At 50.3% G+C, this 25,013-nt stretch overlaps 1 protein-coding gene across 1 annotated transcript; it reads left to right on the forward strand.

The window, feature by feature from the left end:
* The first annotated feature begins 1,117 nt into the window (after positions 1-1,117).
* ACP7 (acid phosphatase 7, tartrate resistant (putative)) lies at positions 1,118-14,866 on the forward strand. The gene is made up of 12 exons (XM_040633039.1): positions 1,118-1,395; positions 7,272-7,472; positions 7,756-7,938; positions 8,845-8,968; positions 9,210-9,272; positions 9,363-9,477; positions 9,568-9,675; positions 9,768-9,825; positions 9,925-9,992; positions 10,103-10,174; positions 13,056-13,193; positions 14,506-14,866. Exons 1-12 carry the CDS (start codon positions 1,287-1,289, stop codon positions 14,569-14,571), a joined length of 1,305 nt encoding a protein of 434 aa, XP_040488973.1. The 5' UTR covers positions 1,118-1,286; the 3' UTR covers positions 14,572-14,866.
* The last annotated feature ends 10,147 nt before the right edge of the window (positions 14,867-25,013 follow it).

Raw genomic sequence — 25,013 nt, forward strand, 5'->3', positions numbered from 1 at the left:
AGGGCCCGGGGTGGGGGCCAGTGTCCGTACCCTGGGGACTCCGCAATCGCGGGGTGAGGTAGCTGGGGGACGAGCTCAGCCTTACCTGTCCCGACGCTCCTCTGGTGGTCGGCCTGGAGGTGGCGGCTGCGGCGTAACAAACCTTTCTGGGTCCCCCTTCCCACGCCCCACCCTGGGAAGGGGGGTGGGCGAGTGGGCGTGGGGCGCCCAGGACCGGCCGGACCTGTGCGACCCGGGGCCCCGGTTGTCTGGGGAGCCTGTCACTTCGAGAAGGCAGGTTCTTCCGGGGCTGGGACAGCTGTGGGCGGCAGGATGCCTAGGTGCCTGCAAACTCATAAATACCGCCACCTCCCTGGTGGCCGGAGACGTGCGCGCGTGCGGGCAGCTGGCGCCCCGAGGGTGAGCCGGGGACCGGGAGGGAGTCCCCTGCCCCAGCTCCCGGCCTCCTGGCGGACGGTCCTGGCCCGGCTGGGCGCCTCCCCAACCCCTGCAGGTCCTCCGGGAGCTGGAGAGCGAACTGGAGCCGGCTAGAAGGGCTGGGGAGAAGGGGAGTGGGTAGGCAGGTGCCGGGCTGGGGGGGATTGGGCTCACCAAGGCAGGATGGGATGCTGAGGAGGGGATAGAGAGGAAGGGGCTGCTCCAGGTTGGATGGAATTTAGGGGCGGGGGACCTGGGGATGGCGTGCGGGATTGGGGTCACTAAGACCAAAATGGAAGGATANCAGGAATGGAGGCCATGGTCCCAGAAGCTGGGGTTGCTAAGAGTGCAAAGAGCAGAGTGGAATTCAGAGGATGGGGTTGCCAAGGACAACTTTCTACACTGAATCCCCACCCCCTTCTCAAACCCCTCACTGAGAGTGAGCTGTGGTTCAGAGCTAGGGCTCTGGAACGGGACCCCTGGGTTCCAGTCCCAGCCCCATCACATCCTCTCTGTGCACTGAATCACTGTGGCTCATTGTCCTCGTCCGTGACACGGCCCTGATGATACGAGCTGCTACCACACAGGAATGCTGTGAGGCTCCCATGAGTTAATCTATGCAAAGTGCTCAGCTCCCAGCAAGTCTCAGAACATCTGGTGCTTGGGAGTGATCAATATTTTTGTTTTCTCTCTAGCATCTGGATAACCATCCCCTTGAAGACCTCCCCGTTATCCTGCCTCCCTCCCCGACGTTGCCTGATCTCCCTCCACTCTCCATCTTCCCAGCCCCTTTGTGCTGTTCCTGACGGGATCTGATCTACTGTGGACCCCTCCACTTCCCCATCTGCCCCCCACACTGTCCCCTTACCATGCGCCCCCTTTGTCCCTGCTGTCTGCTCCTGGTTTTCTCCTTGGGAGTCCAGGGGACCCCAGTGGCTCCCAGGGCTGTCCCTGAGCAAGTCCACCTGTCCTACCCAGGTAAGTTTCCGGGACCACTTCTTGGGCATTTCCCAGGGAGGCCCAGTGGGTTGGGGGCTCAGGTATCCCATATGGATGCTGTGGGACCCTGGGCTGGTGGCTTTGTTCTTCCCGAACCTCAATTGTCTTCCTCTGTTAAATGGGGCAGTGGGGCAGCTGGCTCTGCGGGAAATGATTGTGGTGTCCAGACTATAGTAAGCGTTCTCCAAAGGGGACCACTGTTGTCCTTATTCATTGTGTCCCCACACAGCTGCCTCTTGATCCTTGATCTAGGGGTGGTGGTAAGGCCTTGGACTCTGGACGCTGTGGACCCAAACTTCCCGGGTTTTAATCCCCGCTTTGCTATTTACCTGCTATGTGACCGTGGGCAAGTGACTTAACCTCTCTGGCCTCCCCTTCCTCATCTGGACAATGGGAGAACACTAGTGTGACCTCATAGCGGGGAGTAAATGAGATATTACCTGTGAAGTGGCAAAATGGAGCGTAGCCATGGTTTTCACGTTTTCGTCTCAGGGTCCCTTTGCGCAGCTAAAGATGATTGAGAACCTCGAGGAGCTTTAGTTTATGTGAGTAAATCCGTAATATTTGCCATATTAGAAACGAAAACTGAGGCATTTAAACATTTTTAAGTCATTTAAAATGAGCAGTAATACATACATTCTGTGTTAAGGTAAATGGCGTTTTGCATGAAAAATAACTATACGATACAAAAGAAAAGAAATCTGATGCGAAGAGTGGCATTGGTTTACATCTTTTTAAGTCTCTTGAATGTCTGGCTTAATAGGAGCCAGCCAGATTCTCCCCACATCTGCTTTCCGCTGCTGTCTGTTTCGATAGGTTGCTTTGGTTGGGATATACGAAGAAAATCTGGTCTCGCGCAGACTCCGGGTTGAAACGGGAGGAGGATTTTAAAAGGAGTTTCAAATAATTGTGCCTGTTCCTTTTTGATACTGCACTGAAACTCAACACACAGCCCTCTCTGTCTGTCTTTCAAATAATTTTAGCTTTTTATTTTGAAATAATTTTAGATTTATGGAAGCGTTGCGAAGATGGTGCAGAATTCCTCTCCCCCTGTCACCCAGCTTCTCCTAATGTCAGTGTCTTTTGTGCCCACCGTCAAAGCTAAGAAATTAACATTGGCATTACATCACCAACTGAACTATGGACTTTGTTTGGGTTTCACCAGTTTTTCCACGAATCCGACCCCCGATCCCACACCGCATCCCACTGCCGTCTCTATAGTCTGCTCCTTGCTGTGACAGTTCTTCAGGCTTTCCTTGGTTTTTTTAATGTCCTTGACACTTGTGAGGAAGATCATTTCTTAAAGGTTAGTTCCGATGTAGAATTTGAAACCACGCGAATGAACTGGCTTTGGCATCTGTTGACCAATGACCTTGGACAAGCCACTTTGCCTGGAGACCTCTCTAAAATGGAACGACAGTAAAACCCATATCTTGGTGTTACTGTGAAAATCCAGGGAGATAATAGGGGTCCCTTGTTTGGCCTGCACAGTCACAGTAGCAAATCCGCTCTTACTAAGTGCGTCAGAGGGGTAAGTCACTCAGCCTCATATTGGGTCTGAAGCCTTAGGTTCTATCCTTACTCCCATTTTACAGAAGAGGATCGTAGAGATGAAGAGGTCTGACCCCGGGTCACATAGTGGGGAAATTGAAGCCCAGCAGGCTGACTCAAGAGCTCACGATATTTGTTTTAAAACTTTAACTTTGCTTTAATTTTAGACTTAACAGAAAATTTACAAAAATATTACAGAGTTCCCATATCCCCCTCACCCTCTTTCTCCTACTGTTATGTTAGTGTCTTACATAATTATGGTATGTTTTTGTATTTGTTTTTTATTTTTATTTCTTTATTTATTTTTAGAAAGAGTGCACACATGCATGCAGGGGAAGGGGGGCAAAGAGAGAGGGAGGGAGAGACTCTTAAGCAGACTCTACACCCAGCCTGGAGTTGACTCGGGGCTCGATCTCACGACCCTGAGATCATGACCTGACCAGAAATCAAGAGTTGAACACTTAACCGACTGAGCCACCCAGGTGCCCCAATGTGTTTATTAAAACCGGAAAGTTGGGCGCCTGGGTGGCTCAGTTGGTTAAGCGTCTGCCTTCGTCTCAGGTCTTGATCTCAGTGTTCTGGGATCCAGCCCCACGTTGAGCTCCTTCCTCGGCAGGGAGTCTGCTTCTCCCTCTCCCTCTGCCTCTCCCCCCAACTCGTGCTCTCTCGAACGCGTGCTATCTCTCTCTCAAATAAATAAATAAAGTCTTAAGAAAAAAATCGCAGGACGTTGCTGTTGGAATGTCAGCTGTTTTCCCACTTGGTTATTTCATTATTTAGCATTTAGCTGTCCTCCTTAGTCACCTCCAACCTTCCAGGTGCTCAGTCTTTCCTTACCTTTCCTGACCTTGACATGTTTTTAGTACCCAGCAGTTATTTTGTAGGGTAGCCCTCATTTGGGGTTTGTCGGATATTTCTCCTGATCAGAATGAAGTTATGTGTTTTCTGGCGAGACTATCGGAGCTGTGATGTTGTGTCTTCCCCGGTGCCTGGAATCAGAGAGCTCACGGTGCTGACACAGCTCATTGCTGTTACTGGGGATGTGGACCTCACTGTGTGGTTGTAGTGGTGCCTGCTGGGCTTCTCCACCACAGGATTTTTCTTCTTCCTTTTGCAGTTAATACATATGTGGGGGGAGATTCCTTGAGACCATGCAAATTATGTGTCTCTTGGAACTTTCACCCACTGATTTTAGCATCCATCCGTGGATCTTGCCTGAAATTATTAGCACGGTGTTTGCCTGATTGTGATTTTGTGGCTTTCTAATTCCTTCTCTCCCTCTACTGGAAATTTTACTGTCAGGAAAGCTGTCCCGTTCCTCCTCTATCCATCCATCCATCTACCCACCTATCCATTCACTTATTTATTTATATATTTTAGTATAGACTTATAGATATTTAGTTTGATTCCTTGCATTAAATGTTCAATACCATCGTTATTTATTTTGCGACTCAAATTGTCCTGGATTTCGTCTTTTGGAATTCCTTTGGATCGGCTTCTGTGTCCTTTTGACAACCCCCCATCATTTCTTGAGCGCTCCCCCACTTTCTGGCACCACGTGTCATTCCAGGCTTATCTTGTATGTTTCCTGTCCCGTCTTTGGAATCAACTTCTTCTGCGAGGAGCCCTGGTGTCTTTCACTGGAGGATGGGTATTTAGAATCTAAGATCTGAGCACTAGGTGTGCTCGTGGCTACCGAGGTATCATGGCTTCCAGGCCCTTTCACAAACGTGTGTGTTTCACATGCTTAAGCACACATCTCGATTTCCGTATCTATCTGTATGTATCTAGCACTTGCCGTGAGATCATACTGATACCTCTGATTCTAGTCCAACATCACGGGCTTATTTTAGCCTTCTTCTTTCCTTACTTGTAACTTCTTTCTCCAGCATTGCAAAACCTACCTCCCACTTCTACAGTATACTTAGGTATTTGTTCGATGCAAGAATAGGCATAAAGCAGTTTCAGAAGTATTTGCCTGTATCCCTGTGAGAACATTTACTAGGTGACAACATGTATGTGTGGTCCTTTTTCTCTGTAGTCTTTTTTTTTTTTTAAGATTTTATTTATTTAATGGGAGGGAAAGACAGAGATAGCAGCAGAGATCATGAGCGGGGAGGAGAGGGAGAAGCAGGCTCCCCGCTGAGCAGGGAGCCTGACGCAGGGCTCAACCCCAGAACCCCAAGATCATGACCCGAGCTGAAGGCAGACGCTTAACCAGCTGAGCCACCCAGGTGCCCCTTCTTTATAGTCTTTTTTTTTTTCTTAGATTTTATTTATTTGTCAGAGAGAGAGAGCACAAGCAGGGGGAGCGGCAGGCAGAGCAAGCAAGGGAGAAGCAGTCTCCCAGCTGAGCAAGGAGCCTTATGGGGCACTCGATCCCAGGACCCTGAGATCATGACCTGAGCTGAAGGCAGACGCTTAACCGACTGAGCCAGCCAGGCATCCCGACTCTGTAGTCTTTTTAAAAGCATTTTTTTAGTACTGAAGTATAAGTTGACATCCAATGTTACGTTAATTTCAGAATGATTCGACAATTCTATTCATTATTCGGTGCTCACCACAGTAAGGGTAGTCACCGTCTGTCACCATGCCACATTAGTACGATAAACTTGACTATGTTTCCTGTGCTGTACTTTTTTCATCTCCGTGACTTATTCATTTTATGATTGGAAGTTTGTACCTTTTTGCTATAGTCTTACAGCGTCCAGTCAAGACCTATCCCTGGTGACCCACCCCTTCAGTGTGGTTGCTTTATTTAATTTTTAAATATAGTCACGTCCATCAGTCAGTGTTCATATGCCATACTGGCTTCTTCCTGCTTTGTTATTGTAATTGTTAGTTTATTTTGGGGGGTGCGTGAAGGAACTATGGAACATGACTGTAATTCTAAGAGCCAGAATTACACAAAAAAGGTAGTGTTTTCTGTCCTGGTCTTTCCTGTTCTGTACCTGTCTCCCCTTTCCTATCCCCTTCCCGTCGACCCCATGTAAGTCACCCATGTCTTTCCTTTCTGCTGTACCCTTCCTGTATTTCTTTCATACAGATGAGTGGGTACCTATGTCTATCCTCTTATGTGAAGGTGAAGAGTGGGCAACTATCTATCGACACTCTTGTGTACTTTGTTAATTTCCCTGGCTATCCTGGACGTCATTCCGTAGCAGTTCCTACAACTTGTCCTCTTTCTTTGGATAGCTCCCTTGTGCTCCATTGTCTGGATGTTACATGGTCTATTCGGCCCCTCTCTTGTGGGTGGGCATTTTGGTCCTGCTATGTTGTGATTACAAACAGTGCTGCAATGAAGAATCTGGAACAAGAACGCATGCTCTTAACATCAGACTATACCATGTGGTGTGTTGAAAACCTTGATTTGGTGGCTGGCGTTTAAGAATTTTGAGTTATCCTTTAAAGGTTTGGATTAATTGGAACACCCAGGTGGCTCAGTCGGTTAAGCGTCTGACTTCAGCTTAGGTCATGATCTCCGGGTCCTGGGATCAAGCCCCTCATTGGCTGGCTCTGCACTCAGTGGGGAGTCTCCTTGTCCCTCTCTCTTTGCCCCTCCCCCCGCTCATGGGCACTCTCTCTCTCAAATAAATACATTAAAAAATCTTTTTTAAAAAAGTTTGGATCTATTTATCTATCTATCTGTTCCTGGCATATAAAAATCACCGTATAGAGACTTATTCTAGAAGTTGACAGATTTAGGGGCACTCAGCCTGCTTCCTGCATGGTGGCCACACGGCAGTGAGCCATGGCTGCCCCTTTAAGACAGGGCGGAGTCTACAGTTGGCCACACACTCCAGAGCTCTCTGCTGCTTGACTCCTTCCAGCTGGCCTTTGTCCCTGTTTATATTGCCTAGCAGGCTTCTAGACATCTGAGTTTATAACCCCTCAATGATCTCATGTCTGTAAAATGTTTGGCACGGGGGCTGCACGCAGTAAATAATGACATTGACAATACTATCCATTCACTCACGGAATCCTAACAGCACTGTTCCAAGTGTTTGCTCGTATTTATTCCCCTAAGCCTCCTAAAAACCCTTAGAGTAGAAATCATAATTATTTCACTTTACAGATAAGGAAACTGGGGCTCAGAGAGGTGCAGTGACGTGCCCAGGGAAGCACAGCTTGGAAATGGCAAAGCTGGGGTTTTACGGGGTGGGGGGGTGGGGGGCTCCGGAACCCGTGTCCCTACCGACTAAGTGTTCCCAGCTGTTGGCTCTTGCCCCTCGCTCTGCCTGGACATCCCTCCCTACTCCAGCTCGGGCCTCACTGCCCAGCCGACTCTGCTCCTTTCTCTCCAGGTGAGCCAGGCTCCATGACTGTGACCTGGACCACATGGGTCCCCACCCCATCGGAAGTGCAGTTCGGCCTGCAGCTAACGGGGCCCCTGCCCCTCCTGGCCCAGGGCACCTTCAGCCCCTTTGTGGATGGGGGCGCTCTCCGGAGGAAGCTCTTCATACACCGGGTCACGCTGCGGGGGCTGCTGCCGGGGGTCCAGTACGGTGAGAAGGGCCCCAGGCCCGAGTGCTGAGAGGGGAGCAGGAAGGGGGGGAAGATAGACAAGAAGCTACTGCTGGCAGGGGGCTCAGGTGGGGCGCCTGTTGTAGGGGACTCTGGCATGACTATGGAAGGCGCTGGGGTCTGGGGCGGGGTGGACCGAAGGGCATGGGTCAGAACCCCTCGATCCCCACTCCTTCCCCCCACCAAGTGAAGATGGATTGAGGGGTGGGGAGGAGGCAGCTAGGACGTGCTCCCAGCTGACTGTGACCTTCCCCTTTCCCTCAGTTTACCGCTGTGGCAGTTCTCAGGGCTGGAGCCGTCGGTTTCGCTTCCGGGCCCTGAAGAATGGTCCCCACTGGAGCCCCCATCTGGCTGTGTTTGGGGACCTGGGGGCTGACAACCCGAAGGCCTTCCCGCGGCTGCGCAGGGACACCCAGCAGGGCATGTACGATGCTGTTCTCCATGTGGGTGAGGCATTGGCAAGGCTGCGCCCGGAGGCGAGGCGTGGGGCTTGGGAGGGAGGCGATCCCGGGGCTGTCGAGGGCACCGTGCTGGGGTTAGTGTGGTTCTGAAGGGACAGTCGATGAGACACGGGCCCAGGAGAGGGTGTCTGTGGTTAAACAGCCTGCCCAGGTTCAAATCCCAGCTCCAACACGGAGAGCTGCATGCATTGGTTTTGTCCTCCGTGTTATTACAATGAGGGCTGAGGCTGGTCCAGAATTCATGGGATGGTCGTGATGACTACATTGGTGACATTGCTTGGCATGCTCTAAGTGCCACGTGCTCCTTGTCATTATCATTGCTGCTGTGGCTTCAGGGGACAGGGACACACATGGGAGATGGAGATTGGGGCTGATATGGTTCATGGCCGCAGACTCTGGAATCAGATTCCCAGGGCCAGATTCCTGGATCTTTACTAACCAGCCCTGTGACCTTGAGAGAGGACGTAACCCCTCCGGGCCTCAGTTTCCCCATCTGAGGTGGGGTAATAATAACATCCACCTCAGAGGGTGTTTTGAAGATTCAGGCGATCAAGTATGTAAAGCATTTGGAACTGTGCCTGGTACAAGGCCAGTATCAGATCGTGTCAGTCTGAACGTTGTTGTCCTGGGAAGGGACAAGAAGGCGGGCAGAGATGGGGGCTGGTGTGATCAGAGACCAGAGTGGTCTCGTGGGGGTGGGGTGGGGGTGGTCTCAGGGGCCACAGGTTCAGGAAACAGCTCCAAGTGCACAGGTGGGTGGGTGTGAGGTAGGGATCACAGAACCGGGATGGCTGAGGGCCAGGGGTTGCAGAGACAAGCAGTTCCGGCAAGAGGAGAGCTGCGCCTGGGTCCTCATTCTCTCCCTGCCTCCCCCCCGCCCCCGGCCCCCCAGGAGACTTCGCCTACAACATGGATCAGGACAATGCTCGTGTCGGGGACAAGTTCATGCGGCTCATCGAACCTGTGGCCGCCAGCCTGCCCTACATGACCTGCCCTGGGAATCACGAGGAACGCTAGTGAGGGCCTGGGGCTTGGGCCTGGGGCTTCAGGGCCGGTGAGGGTCTGACCAGTGCAAACAGACGTGTCCTACTTAGTGTCTTGCCTTAGTCCCTCATTCTGCAGCAGCGCGTTAGTGGTAGTGAGAGGAGAGGAGATGGGGGCCAGGCTGGGAACCAAACCCGGCCTGGCAGTGGGGAGGGGGGGGCCGGGTCAGGGAACCCAGACCCTCTCCCCACCCTTTCACTTCCTTTTGTCCAGCAACTTCTCTAACTACAAGGCCCGATTCAGCATGCCAGGGAACAATGAAGGCCTGTGGTACAGGTAATCTGGGTGACCCTGGGGACTGGAGGATGGATGGGAGATGCCGAGGAGACCCCCCCCTCTCTGACCCATGCCCTTTGACCCCTCCAGCTGGGATCTAGGCCCTGCCCACATCATCTCCTTCTCCACCGAGGTCTACTTCTTCCTCAGTTACGGCCACCACCTGGTAGAGAGACAGTTCCACTGGCTGGAGAGCGACCTCCAGGTAACCTGGGTGGAGGTCCCCTATAATCCCCTGCCCGGCCTCCCCTCCCCTCCCCCACCCCCGCCCCTCATTCTGGGCCCTTCTCTCTAGAAAGCCAATAAGAACCGGGCAGCCCGGCCGTGGATCATTACCATGGGCCACCGGCCCATGTACTGTTCCAATGCTGATTTGGATGACTGTACGTGGCATGAGAGCAAGGTGAGGACCCCATCCCTGGGGCGGGGTGCTAAGAGCCAGGTGGTTGGGGGGGCGGGCTGAGTCACCATTCACCTCCTTGCGTGCCCCGCCAGGTTCGCAAGGGCCTCCGTGGCAAGTTCTACGGGTTGGAGGATCTTTTCTACAAATACGGTGAGTGACCGACCTGGGGGACTCCCAGACCCAGGCCCCAGCCCGCCCCCCCCATCTCTCCAGGATCAAGCGGCTTGACCGCAACTTGTTCTGTCTCAGGGGTCGACCTGCAGCTGTGGGCTCACGAGCACTCCTACGAACGCCTGTGGCCCATTTACGACTACCAGGTGAGTCTCAGGGAGGGACAAGGGCCAGTGCGGCTGGTGTCGGTGGACCCCTGGACACCTGAAGCTTGGCCCTGTGTGACACGCCCCTCCCCCTTGTTCCCCATCTCCAGGTATTTAATGGCAGCCGAGAGATGCCCTACACCAACCCCCGAGGCCCGGTCCACATCATCACGGGATCTGCTGTGAGCAGCATGGGGAAGGGTGCCTTTGGCTTCTTGCCTCTTGATTTTTACTGCCTCCTATACCTGCCTGGGGGGCCAGGTGTTTATACAGCTGCTGTCGCCAACTCTCACCCTGAGAGCTTAGGTAGCCCTAGTCGCAGGCCCATTGTACAGATGTGGAAACAGAGGCTCAGGCAGTCAAATACTCGTTCAGTCGCAGACTCAACGAGTGGCAGGGGTTGGGGTCCTTGCCCAGGTTTACCGGATGGATCCAAAGACAGAGGGCTTCTTATTATCATCATTGCCACTGAACTCCAGACTCCATTCCCCTTGCACCAAACTCCTCGCTGATGCCCCCTTTCTGTTCCAGGATCCCACATTCGAGCTAGTTATTGTGTCTACTGAGTCTTTCCTTGTCTTTCATCCTGCATGTTTTGGAAAACTCCTGGCCAGTTGTTTTGCAGAAGGCCCCTGGGTCTGGGTTTATGCGTCGTTTTCCTGAGATTCAGGTTATGCATTTCGGGCAAGATGATCCCAGAAGTGATGTGTCCTCCTCGGTGCATTGGACCCGGGGCTCCTGCCGTCCATGTGTCTCTGAATCACCTGGTTAAGGAGCTGTCTGTGGGGTTCCTCCACTATAAAGTTATTCTACTTCCCTTTCTAATGAATGAGTATCTTCACGGAGATTCCTTTCGGCCATGCAAATCTCCCGTCTCTCCTCAAACTTTCACCCGCTGATTTTTGAACCCCCCAGTGGGTCCTGCCAGCAACAGTTATTACTGCGGTGTTCTAATGGGAAGTTTCTAGTTCCCTCATTCCTTCTAGATTTATTAATTAGAATCCTCTCGTGAAGAAGAGCTGTCCCTTCCGTCCCATTTACGTAGTTCATTATTGATTTATACCAGTGTGGACTCACGGGTAATTGCTGTATCCTGTGAGCGATAATCCGATACGACTGTGATTTATGCTGCTGTTCAGCTTGCTCTGGTTTTGGCCACTGGGAACCCTTCAGGTCCGGGCCTGTGCCTCCTCGCGTGCCCCCGTCATTTTGTGAGCTCTTCCGTATTTCTTGGCCCCACAGTGTGCTCCAAGGATCATCTTGTGTTTCCCCACCCTTCCCCTCTCCGCCTTGGAATCACTCACTTCTGCAAGGAGAGAGGGTTTATTTTTTAAGCTGGTTCTTACAAATTAGTAAGATCAAAGTAAGAAGCACTTGTGCTAAAAATCCAAACTGTGCACAGGGCACCTGGGCGGCTCAGTCGGCTAAGCGTCTGCCTGGCTCAGGTCATGATCCCAGGGTCATGAGATCGAATCCCGCATCGGGCTCCCTGCTCAGTGGGGAGCCTGCTTCTCTGTGACCTCCCTCTCTTTCTCAAATAAATAAACAAAATCTTTAAAAAAAAATTCAAACAGTGCAGAGGGCCGGAGGTGAACACCAGCCATCCACACCCCTTCTTAGTCCCACTCTGGCGTTCTGTCTCTTGGATGACATTTTAAAATGTTCTCCTCATGTGCAATCGAGTAATTGTCTTGATAGAGATGGGTTACTGGACTACCCGCTTTTAAAAAACAGCTTGGATCATGCTTCATCCCCTAGGGGTTCTCAACTTTGGTGCACATTACATGGGGAAGTTTTAAAACTCCAGCGTCTGGGCCCCATTCCAGAAAAAACACCAGACTCTCTGAGAACGGGGCCCTGGCATTGGCCCCAGTGTAGCCACCACCTGGAGCAGGAAATAGAATGTTATCAGCACCAGATGGCTCCTCAGACCCCTAGGTGATCGCTATTCTGAACTTTAATCAGCACAGATTAGTTTTTCCTTCAATTTCAAATTTTGAAATTATTTCAGACTTACAGAAAAGTCGCAAAAATACAGACTTTCCCTATCCCCTTTACCAGTGTTTCCCAAATGTGAACATTTAACCACATCTGTTTTTGTTTTGTTTGTTTGTTTTTTGAGAGAGAGAGAGAGAGAGAGAGAGAGAGAGAGAGAGAGAACGGGTCCAAGCAGGTGCGTGTGAGCAGGGAGGGGCGGGGCAGAGGGAGAGAGAGAATCCCAAGCAGGCTGCATGCCCAGGGAGGAGCCCATACAGAACTCAGTCCCCTGACCCTGAGATCGTGACCTGAGCCGAAATCAAGAGTCCAATGCTCAACCAACTGAGCCACCCAGGCGTCCCAACCACATCTGTTTCAATCTCTATTTTCTTATTATTTTATTTGTTGTGGCTATTATTATATTATTAATATTTTATAATATTATTATATTATATACAATGAATGGTTATTAATATATTATTTCCCCTGGCGAGATCATTCGGGACTATGCCATTATCTGGCTATTCCTCAAACTTTCGCCACGAGTTTGACCATGTATTGATGATTCTTGCTTCCATTAATGATTACAACGATGGCTGCAAAACGGTGGTTTTTCAAGGTCCCTCATGGTCTCTGCTCATGTCGCCTGGCATTCTACTGCAAGGCTGAGCACTCGCTCTCCCCCAGGCGCCGGTGACTTCAAAAGCTTTCTTGGAGGGTCTACTGGGCAGCCAGTGTTGAGACCCACCGGTTTGGTCTACTCTTCGAACTGCGTTTTCCCTTTTATTGTACCTCTTGGCCACCTTTGTATTACACCCTGCTTTGTGACGGCTATGCTATAATGTATTTCACTGACCCCCACTGATGGGCGTTTGGGTGCCTTCCAGCTTAGGGCTCTTATAGAAAACGCTGCAGTGGGCAGTGTCTCACAGCCACGCACTTTTCTAGAAGTCTTAGTGAGGTCAAGTCTTTACAGATGTCGTCTTCCTTGGGGGCATCAGGGTCTCCCGGCCTGGGAGGTTGTTTCTGCTCCTTGCGGGTCCTCCACCCACCGCAGCCCCGGGTCTAAAGGATTCTGTCTGGCAGGGCTGTGAGGAGCGACTGACCCCCTTCTCCCTCTTCCCGCGGCCCTGGAGCGCCGTGCGCGTGAAGGAGTATGGGTACACGCGGCTACACATCCTCAACGGGACCCACGTCCACATCCAGCAGGTGTCGGACGACCAGGTCAGTGAGCGGTGGCCCGATCACCTGCCTAAGCACCCGGGCCCAGCGGGTTAAAAACATGGATTCCGGAGCTGGAAATCCTGGGTTCAAATCCTGCCTGTGCTACTTACTGGCTGGCTGACCTCGAGCAACTTATTTCAAGTATCTGAGCCAGGGCTTTCCCATCTGTTGAAGGGGATGATAATAGTTCCTTGACCTACTATATATAAAGTGTTGAGGACAGTTTCCAAAGTATGGTAAATTCCATAGGTATTTATCAGCCTGAAGGACGGGCTGAGAAAGGTGGGTGGTGGGAGCAGGTGGAGGGAAACCAGTATGATTCGTACGTGGCAGTTGTGGCCCAAGGTTAGAAGGACCCAGATAATCATGGTTCACCTTTCTTTATTTTTGTCATTGTAATTTTATTTTATTTGTTTAAAGATTGATTTATTTTTTGAAAGGGGTCGGGGGAAGGGCAGAGGGAGAGAGAGAGACTCTCAAGCAGACTCTGAGCTGAGCACAGAGCCCGAGTTGGGGCTTGATCTCACGAGCCTGAGACCATAATCTGAGCTGAAACTAAGAGTCAGACGCTTCAGCAAATGAGCCACCTAGGAGCCCCAGCCATTGTCATCTAAAAATAATAATGATGATGATTTCTTGAGCACCTGTTGTATGTCAGATGCTGGGCTGGACACTTTACATCTAGTAGCATTTTAACCACCACAGCAATCCCGTGGGACAGTTTTTCTTCCCATTTTACAGATGAGAGAACTGAGGCTCAGAGAGGGGAAGTGATTTTCAAGGGTCACACGGCTGGGGGCAGAGCTGGGATCTGATGGCAAAGACTGAGTTCTTTTTATTATAAATAACTACCCTTCATCGAGCGGTGCATGCACGGGGGGTAGGCTTTAGGCTTATGTGTTTATCGCATTCAGTTCTCCCCCGCATATAGAGTGTGGAAGTGAGGCTCAGAGTTGGGGAGCATTCTTAAGGCCACGTAGAGAGCCGTTGCACTGGGATATAAGTGACATCTGTCTGACCCCAGGGTTTGTGCTCATAATAGCCTACACCTTATACAGTCCTTGTCTTGTCCCAGGATCCCTTTTTAAAAAGCCCTCTACAAATAACCTCTTTTAATTCCCACAACATCTATGATGTAGGTACTATTACTATCATCCCCACTTTTCAGAGGAGGAAAACTGAGGCTCAGAGAGGTCTGGCACTTCGCCCAAGGTCACACAACCCATTAAAGATCTGGATTTGAATCCAGGTCCCTGGCCCAAGACTCTGGACTCTGTGCTCTCACTACCTCCTTTGTTTTTATCCCTTGCAGGACGGGAAGATTGTGGATGACGTCTGGGTGGTGAGACCCCTCGTTGGCCGGAGGATGTATGTCTAGGCACAGGGGCAGCTGTCATCAGCAACCCTGGGCCTCGCTGCCTTGGCTCGTGTGACCTGACTCTGCCCAGGCCCAGGTGGAGAGTCGGGGCAGGCCTTGACTCCCAGCCCTTCTGAGGCCCCGTGTGGGGTGGATGCAGTCCCGAGGCAGCTGGAGCAGCTCTCCCCTCCTGGAGAGGTGGGGGTGCCCGCCGGCTGTGATGGGAGGGCCGACGGGCAGGCGCAGAGCAAAGCAGGGCAGGTGTGGGGCGGCGCGCCCCTGCTCTCCTGCATAGCACGGACAGGGCGGGGCTCCCATGGGGCCCAGGGAATAAAGAGGCTTATAGCTGTGGACGTGGACTCTGCAATTCTGCCGGGGATGCCCCCTGGGCCGTCAGGTCGAGGGGCATCACCAGCCCTAAGTCAGCAGTGGGCACGGCTGTCATGACACTACTCTCCAGCAGGTGGCGACAGTGACTTTCTCCTCCTAGGCCGGCCCTCAATGCTCCTAACGTCTGAGGAGTGGTAAACCAGTGTCGCCGTGGGCCTCAGTCCCAGCCCAGCATTGAGAAGTGTTAACACTCCCCACTCCAAGCTGGGGGTGCTTGCAAGCCTTAGGATCTCACAGACCTTCCACTTTCCTCCCCTTTCCCTTCCTCTTCTCCTCCCTGTCTCCATCCCCTTCCTTTTTACGTACTCACCCGTTATTTATCGGGCACCTCCCATGTTCCAGGCCCTGGTCTCAGTCCTGGGAGACAGCTATGAACAAGCCAGAGATCTCTGCCTTCACGGAGTTGATACTCTAACCAGGGGGTCAGATGGCAAACACATAAATAAGAAAAATGTAAAGCAGGGTATATACTGGTAAGCACTCTGAAAAAGCAGGGAAGGGGCCTGAGGGGGGACAGTTGCAGTTTTTACAAGGATAATCAGGGAGACCTCATGAGGAGGGTGACATTTGATCTGAAGGAGTCTGAGAGAGAAGCCACAGGGACAGAGTGTTCCTGGCAGAGGAACAGCCTGTGCAAAGGCCCTGAGGCAGAAACATGCCGGCCCTGGCAGGGTATCAGTGTGGAATCCAGTGCAGCCAGGGCAGAGTGAGTAGGGGAAGATAGAGACAGGGAGCTGATGGTGAAAGATCTTGTGGGGCCTTGTGGGGCCCAAGAGGACTTTGTCCTTTTTCTGCAGGAGGGCTCTGAGTCAGTGACAGACACATCTGACCGTAGGAGGCCTAGGCCACGCTGGGCGCTGGTCCCAGGGCTGAGAGCTTCCCCGGGGCCGCCCGTGGGCTCCCAGCCCTGCAGGCCGACCTCACATTATTGCTCCATGAGCTGCACAGGCTTCCTCACACTTACTACTGTGCCCAGGGCACACCGGCTTCCTGCAGTTTCTTGAATTATGCGAGGCTCTTTCTCACCCTGCGCATGCCCTCTCCCCGGCTCATCCTGGGCTGGCACCCTCTCAGCCTGAGCTCTCCGCCTCCCCTGACAGCCCCAGCGAACAGAGCTGCCAGCGTTCTGTCCTGTCCCTGCTTCACTGCACTTCCAGCTCTCCGCTTCCTGGAAATCACGGACTGATTTATGCTTGTCCGTGGTCAGTCGAGCCCTGGGGCTAAGGGTCTGTGCGGGTGGAGACCAGGGCCATCTTGTTCATTTGTGGGTCTCTCACCTCTACCCAACTCTCCCCAGACCCCTTCTCAGGCCAGGCGGTGGCCCCGTGCCCCCTCACCCCAGCCCCGCCCATCCTGGGCCGGCACTGTCTGGAGGTGGCTCTGTCTCCCCCACTGGACTGTCAGCCCCGGGAGCGCGGGGCCCGGGGCTCAGCCCAGCACAGCCCAGCACAAGAGAGGCACTTCATAAATATTTGTTGCCTTAATGAAGGCCGCCACATGCCAGGCTCTAGCCGGACAATGCCAGGGGCATGCCCGGGACAGGGAAGAATCGGCCCCAGCCAGGCCCTGTAGGAGTTCACGGGCGAGCAGAGCAAGGCGGTTACCCAACTCGGGCGACATGCAATGAGGGAAGGCCACTGAGGGAGGCACCCAGCCTGTGAAGTCGCCAGCCTCAGTGTCATGCATCACTGGTGCCTGAGCTCGTGCCCACGTGGGCCTGGCCCGTTCCGTCCCAGGCCAGGGGAGGCTGTGACAGGCCTGGGCAGGGGGGTCCACAGAGCATGAGGGCCTAGCACTGGGGCTAGACAGAAACGGGGTTTGAATCTCAGCTCTGCCACTTGCTGTGGGATGTGGCATCATCATCTATCACCAAAGAATGATCGTACTTTATGGCATTGCCTTGGGATTAAATGAGGCTGAAAGCCTTGATGTCGTCCTTGACTCTTCTTTTTCTCACGTCCCACATTTAACAAGCTAGCAAATTCGGCTGACTTTGTCTGTGAAGTCTATCAAGAAGCTGTCCCCTTCTCCCATCTCCAAGGCCCCCACCCTGGTCCTGTCCACCTGTCCCTTGCCTCCTACCTGGTCTCCCCTCTGCTCCCATCCCCCCCCCCCCATCTGCTCCACATGCAGCCGAAGGGACCCATGGACATCTGTGTCAGATCGTGTCCTTCCTCTGCCTGAGCTCTCCCGTGGCACCATCTCCCTTGGGGTAAAAGCCAGTGTCCTCCCCATGGCCCACCACACACGATCTGCCCCGTCACCTCCCTCTCCTCGACTCCCACTACTTGTCTCTGTCCCCTCTGCTCCAGCCACACTGGCCTCAACTGTATCAGATGACTGGCTGTTCCCTCTGCCTGGGACGCTGCCTCCGACTACCCACATGGCTCTCTGCCTCCCCTCCTTCAAGCCTTTGCAGTGAGCCCACCCCTGACCACCCTGTTAAAACAGCATCCCGCCCCCTACCTCCCATCAGCATTCCCTGCTTTCTTTTCCTTCAGATCGCTTCCACATCGTGGCCTACTGTGAAGAGACATCTTTCATTATGTATTCTTTATCTCGCCATCAGAAAGTGAGCTCTGGGGATGGCAGGGGTTTCTGGGGTTTCTGCCCTTTCTGATTACCCCTGTAGCTCCAGTACTCGAAATATAGTAGTCGCTCAATAAACTGGTTGAGTGGATGAGGGGAGGCAGGGGAAATTCAGATCACATGCTTGAAGCCGCACTTGGCGCCCACGGAGCAGGTCCTAAATAGTAGGAATGACAGTGATTTAGGTGAATCAGACACAGGCCCAGCCCTTGGGGCTCCCACTGCTGGGCGCACAGGAGACAGGCACATCTAGCTGATTGCAACACCTATGATGTGTGACATGATCGGGAAGTGACAGGTTGCAGGACTGAAGACCCTACAGCTTCTGGAAGGCAAAGCCAAGCAAGGCTGAAGGCTACGCAGATGCTTGCTCAGCAGGCGGGGGTGACGCTCCTGGGAGAGGCAGCAGGTCCCAGGGACGGCCTGTGAGGTGGTTTGGGGTCTATGGAGACACAAGAAGGGGGAAGCTGTGGGTCTCAGGATTCATTCATTAGCAAATATTTATTTACTGAAGTCCCTCATTGCTCAAATCAGCCAGAAATGGTTTTTGTCGACTACGGCTGAGAAGCAGGAAAGAACAATGCGCCCAACACGATCCAGCTGTTGTAGGTACTGTGGTGGCCGAGAGGACATTTTGGCCCTTGTGAGGCTGACATTCTCCCGGGGGAGATAGAGAAGAAACTGTGAAAACAAAAATATTATCAGTTGAGAATTCGGACGGTGATCAGCATTGTGGAGAAAATATGGTGGGAATTAAAGCGTGGGATGGCAAAGGGTGCTCTCGGTAGGGTGCCCAGGAAAGGCCTCTCTGAGGAAGTGACATTTAAGCCAAAGGACGGGGAGCTAGTCAAAGCAAAAACCTATAAGAGTGTTCCAGGTAGAGAAACCAGCAGGTGCAAAGGCCCTGAGGCAGGACTGAGGCGGTGTGTTTGAGAGATAGCCATGAGGCCAGGGTGACTGGTGCGGAGTGAGTAGGATTTCCAGATAAAATATGGGGTGCCCAATTACATTTGAATTTCAGAGACAGTCCCTAAATGTTTAGTCTAAATATGTCCCAAATATTGCATGGGGACAGGCTTATACTAAAAAATGACTTGAGGTTTATCTGAAATTCAACACTAGCTGGGCATCCTGTATTTTTACCAGCTAAATTTTTATTGTAACCATAGGAATGAGCAAGACAGGATGTGGAGGAGATGAGGACATAGAAAGGACAAAAAGTTCCTCTCCACATCCCGCACACATGCGCAAGGAGACAGGACGCTCTCCGAAGAGGGACCTCTGTTACTTGGTGTCCCTACTCCCTGGGCAGAGACGCCTCCTCTCAGCCCTCCACCCTCTCCTCCCTCCAGATCTTTGCTGCTGCTTTTCAGCAAATTTAAAAAGTAATAATATTGTGATTTTACTTCAGCAGAGAAAGTAACACACTCATTGTTAAAAAACAAACAAACAAACAAACAACCAGGGGCGCCCGGCTGGCTCAGTTGGGGTAAGTGTATGACTCTTAGTTTCAGCTCAGGTCATGATCTCAGGGTCCTGGGATCAAGTTGAGTCAGGCTCCCTGCTCAGCGGGGAGTCTGCTTCTCCCTCTCCCTCTGCCCCTCCCCCCTGCTTGCTCTCTCTCTCTCTCAAATAAATAAAAATCTTTTTAAAAACTTTTAAATATAACTCCATTTAATACAATTACCTGGACCCTTTTAAAGTGTGTAATTTCATGAGTTTTGACCCATGTATATTCCCATGAGACCACTACCACAATCAAGCCACGGAACATTTCCACCACCCCAGGGTTTCCCTCCCATCCCTTTGCAGCCGAGCCTCCCCTCTGTCCCCCAGCTTCAGGCAACAATGAATCTGCCCTCTGTCACTACAGATTAGATTTACCTTTCCCAGAATGCTAGGAATGGAACCACAGGACACTGGCTTCTTTCACTCAGTTTACTACATTTGCAGTTCAGCCATGATGTCCCGCCTGTCAATAATTCCTTCCTTTTCATGCCGAGTAGTGCCCCATGGAATGGATAACCTGTAATCTATTTATCTGTTCACCAGTTGATGGACATTTTGGGTTGCTTCCAGGTTCTGGTGATTATGAAAAAAGGTGCTATAAAAAAAAAAACCTCAAAAGCAAAAAAAAGAAAACAAGCTTTATTTTTTTTTTAAGATTTTATTTTTATTTATTTGAAGAGATAGAGACAGCCAGCGAGAGAGGGAACACAAGCAGGGGGAGTGGGAGAGGAAGAAGCAGGCTCCCAGCGGAGGAGCCTGATGTGGGGCTCGATCCCAGAACGCTGGGATCACGCCCCGAGCCGAAGGCAGACGCTTAAGGACTGCGCCACCCAGGCGCCCCAGAAAACAAGCTTTATGAACATTCCCGTACAGGTCATTGTGGGAATATATGTTTTCATTTCTGTGGAGTAAATACTTAGGAGTGGGATCGCTGGGTCCCTGTGTCTTGCGCATTCCTTTGATGGCTGCCTAGCTGTATTCTGTGACACGTTTTGAGCTCCGCTCATCACCTTATTTTATATTATTTATTTATTCATGTGTTTATTAGCTATCTCCCAAGCATTTGTTTTCTGAAAAAGAAGAGAAATGGCTAGAAGCCTGGACCTTGAAGCCCGGCTGCCTGTGTGACTTTGAGGAAGTTACTTAACCTCTCTGTTTCTCTGTTTGCACACTTGTAGAACGGGACTAAGCATAGTGCATAGGGTTGTGGGGATTAAACGAGGTAGTAGGGGGCTCCTGGGCGGCTCGGTCAGGTGAGGCGCCGACTCTTGATGTTGGCTCAGGTCATGGTCTCAGGATTGTGGGATCCAGCAGCTTTAGGCTCCGTGCCCAGTGGGGAGTCTGCTTGAGATTTTCTCTCTCCTTCTCCCTCTGCCCCCCTCCCTCTGCTCTCTCTCTCTAAAATAAATAAATAAATAAAATCTTTTAAAAAAATAAGCGGGTAGCATATGTAAAGTGCTTAGCACAGGACCTGCTATAAAGAAAATCTTCAATAAATGTTTGCAGTTGTCATTATCAACATGCGGGGCACACAGATGGCACTCAACCAATACATTTATAAAATGAATCTGAGCAGTCTCTTTTTCTTTTTTTTTTAAGATTTATTCACTTATTTTTAAAGATTTTATTTATTTATGAGAGAGAGTATAAGCTGGGGCAAGAGGCAGAGAGAGAAGCAGACTCCCCACTGAGCAGGGAGCCCGATGCGGGGCTCGATGCGGGGCTCGATCCCAGGACTCTGGGATCACGACCTGAGCCGAAGGCACACGCTCACCTGACTGAGCCACCCAGGCGCCCTGAATTTGAGTGGTCTTTAAGAGCATAGGTTTTGAAGTCAGAACTGCCAGTTAAAATTCCAGCAAAACTGCTTACAGGTGGTGGTGGGACCTTGTTCCCATGCCTTAGTTTCCTCATCGGTGAAATGGGGCTAAGGATCCCATCTTACAGAGAAGTATCGAGGATTAGCAAAGATCAGGTAGGTAAAGTGTTCAGAGAGAGTCTGGTGTAGCAAGCAGTGAAAAAAAATTGGAAGCAATCTAAACGTGCAACAGTAGGGAAATCGTGAAGTGTGGTATGATACATCAATAATTAAAAAACAATGAGGTGGTATAACAATGGTAACAATAGTAAATGGTATAACAGTGGTAACAATTGTAAAACAATGGCGATCTTTAAAAATCGTACTAAAATAACACTAAGGATGAATACAGTTGACCCTTGAATAATGTGGGGGTTAGGGGTGCCCACCCCTGCACAGTCAAAAACCCAAGTATAACTTTTGACTCTCCCAAAACTTAACTACTAATAGCCTTGTGTGACCAGAAGTCTAACCAATAACATAAACGGTCAATTACTGCACATTTTGTATGTTCTATGTATTATAGCTGTATTCTTACAATAAAGTAAGCTGGAGAAAAGAAGATGCTATTAAGAAAATCATGGAGAAGAGAAAATACATGTATGGTACTGTACTGCATTTATTGAAAAAAAATCTGCTTATTAGTGGACTGATGCAGTTCGAACCCACGTTGTTCCAGGGTCACCTATACACTCAAATATATACCATTGTCTATGTCTTTTTTTTCCTTTAAGAACAATTCCTAGGGGCGCCTGGGTGGCTGTCAGTTAAGCATCTGACTTCAGGTCAAGTCAGACCCCTGTGAAGAGCTCTGAGCTCAGGAGGGGTCCGTTTATCCCTCTCCCTCTGCCCCTCCCCTGCCCATGCTCTCTCTCTCTCTCTCTCAAATAAATAAATACAAATCTTTAAAAAAGGGGCGCCTGGGTGGCTCAGTTGGTTAAACATCTGCCTTTGGCTCCGTTCATGATCCTGAAGTCCTGGGACCAAGCAGGGAGCCTGCTTCTCCCTCTCCCTCTGCCTGCTACTCCCCCTGCTTGTGCTCTCTCTCTCTCTGCCAAGTAAATAAAATCTTTTTAAAAAATCTTTTAAAGAAAAGAACAATTTCTAGAAGCGGAATTGCTGTTTCAAAAGGTTGACAGCATTGTTAAGTCTCTTGATGGGTTTCACCAAAATCTGCCCCAGATCATAGTCCTATATGTGGGGTATGAGAGTAACTGTTATCTTATATTCTCATCAGCACTGATTATAATAGTAAAAAAATATTTTTCTGGGGCACCTGGGTGGTGCAGTAGGTTAAGCATCTGACTCTTAGTTTCGGCTCAGTTCGTGATCTCAGGGTTGTGAAATCGAGCCCCACATGGGGCTCCACGTTCAACTCAGAGTCTGCTTGAGATTCTCTCTCCCTCTCCCTCTGCCCCTCCTGCTCATGCCCTGTCTCTCTCAAATAAATAAATAAATCTTTAAAAATACATATTTTTCTGAGAGACCAAAAAAAAAAGGATCTGTTTAATAGCTTAATATGCATTTCATTAATTTCTTATTTATGGATTCCATTTCTTTCTTATCCATTGTCTGTACTTTAAATTGTTGTCCATGTCCTTTCCTGTTTTTCTGTCATATGTTCACCTTTCTTATTGATTTGTAAATGCTCTCTACATATGAAGGCCATAAAGCATTGCCTGCCATCTATATATTGCCACTTATCTTTTCCCTTGATGTATCATTTTTATGAGGCCAAATCCTCCTCACCCTCCCCACCTGTTGCCATCTATTGGAGGTCACCTCCTCACCACCTCCTCCAGGAAGCCCTCTGTAGGAGGCTCTTTTGGGGCTGGTTTTCTCTCTTAGAGCCCCATCCTGAGGAAGCCCTTGGAGCAGATCTACCACTGGGCTTGTTCCACATCTGATCTCTGACTCAGATCTCCAGCTGAGTTCCAAGGAGGCTTCCCCAAACGTGGGTTCTAGAGCCTAATACCCTGCAATTTGTGCAGGGCATTCAAGAGGCAAAGGCTGCACCTGGCCCTCCTCCCATCACAGCGACCTGGATAAAGTGCTGTCATCTCAGCTACTAAACTTGCTTTTTTTTTTTTAAACGGAGACTCTGTGAGGCATACAGATTTCAAAAGAGCACAAAAACAAAAACGTTTAATGCTGGCGAAGATACTTTAAAGTGCATGTTCCCTCTGAGCGCTGGTGGGAGTGTGAATTGGATCCTTGTAGCACAATTTGGCAATGTGTGTTCCAGGCCGCGGGGAGGCAGCAGAGAGCAGTCAGCGAGAGCCTTGTCCGGGAGTCAAAACCGGATGAGCCCTGGCTCTGCCCCATTAACTTGGGCGGCTTTGAGCAAGTAAACTTACTTCTCTAAGCTTAGGTTTCCTCTGCGAAGCCAGAATAATCATAGCCCCTGTTGTTAAAATTACACAGCTTAGCTCCATGCATGGGAACTGTTACTATTATTAAATCTTAAAGCTGTACATTTTCTTTGACCCAGCAGTTCCATTTGTGGTAATCTATTTAAAGGAAATAATTAGAGATGTGCACAAATATTTAACTGCTTGAATGGGGGGGGGGCGGTATTATTTATAATAGCAAAATATTTATCACAGCTTAGATGTTCAACAAGAAAGGGTGGTTAAACAAATTAGAGTTCATTGATAGAAGGGCATCTATGCAGCCATTAAAACGCATGTTCTTGAAGAAAATGACGTGGAAAGATACTGGTGATATTTCTAATCTTGTTTTTAGAAACATATAAAATTCTTTATAAATGTGTGCCTCTGATTCTGTTAAAAACGAAAGAGGTAGGTAAATGTACAGGAAAAAAATGACTCATCATGCAATCGTTCATTCATTGCTTCCCCCAGACATTAATTAAACGGCTACTATGTGCTAGACACTGTGCTGGGGTGGGGCGGTGGGGGGGATGCACTTAGCATTTAAGAGTATCTCTGAGGGGGTGGAATTAGGACTCATCCAACCATCCATTCAACAAATGTTTATTGAGCATCTACGTGCCAATAGTGCAAGGGCACTGGGCTTGCACAGTGAACAAAACAGACAAAAATCCATGCTCTCATGGAGCTGACATTTCAGTGGAGGAAAAAAACCAAAACAAACTAACAACAATTAGCTAATCATCTAGTTTGTTAGAAGTTGATTAGAGCAGGAAAATTCGAAAAAGCAGATAAAGGGAGGGGTTCAGTAGCATGCAAGAGGAATGTTTGCTGCTTTAGTTAGGGTGGGAAGGAATAAAGTCACAGATAAGGTGATATTTGAGTAAAAACCTGAAGGAGGCGAGGGAGGGAGCCCTGAGGATACTTGGGGAAAGAGTCTATCCCAGACAGAAGGAACAGCCAATGCAAAGACCTCGGGGAGGGAGAGCTCCGGATATTTTTTCTGGAAGAGCAAGGTAGCCAGGGCCCAGAGAGTGAAATCATAGGAGAGGATGCAGGGGCTTCGTTTATGGATTTTGTTGTTGTTGTTTGTTTTCTGGTGTTTTCCTTTTTTTTTTTTTTTTTTTTTTTTTGACGAACTAATTACTTTTTAAAAACCTGCAGAAAAGATTAAGATCAAATAGTGTCTTGCTTCCAGGTCAAGTTCCTGGACTCAGGCAGACTGTCGTTCAAAACTCATTATCAACTTCCTGTAATCCTGAGGCAGCTAGTTTAACCCCTTTGAGCCTCAGTTTCTTTATCCGTAAAATGGGTATTAATAATAAGAGAGTTTTAGTGAGTATTTAGTGAGACAATGCAAGGAAGGCATTTGGCCAGGTGTGTGGCACATAAGTGCTTAGTAACTGTTTCTGGCCATTTTTACGCATTATTGCCTTCCACTCACCTACTCGTTTTGGTGTAAGGTGGGACTATTACACGAGGATAGTCATTTCCCCTTTAAGGACCCGATTGGGCGGGGAGCCAGCTTCCCCGCACCCTTTCCAAATTTTCCAATCCCCGCTTGGCATTTTCTGCCCGAAGGTTTCCGATTGGACGATATGCACCAATCAGAGGCTGAAGCGGGCTCTGCCAATGGCCCAGCTCCGCCCCTGAGCGGGCCCTGCCCCCTGCCCGGTCAGCTCCGTTGCTATGGGGACTGGTGGGCGGCGAGGGGGGAAAGCCCC

Source organism: Ursus maritimus, unplaced genomic scaffold (assembly GCF_017311325.1).
Source record: "Ursus maritimus isolate PB19 unplaced genomic scaffold, ASM1731132v1 scaffold_19, whole genome shotgun sequence".
NCBI lineage: Eukaryota > Metazoa > Chordata > Mammalia > Carnivora > Ursidae > Ursus > Ursus maritimus.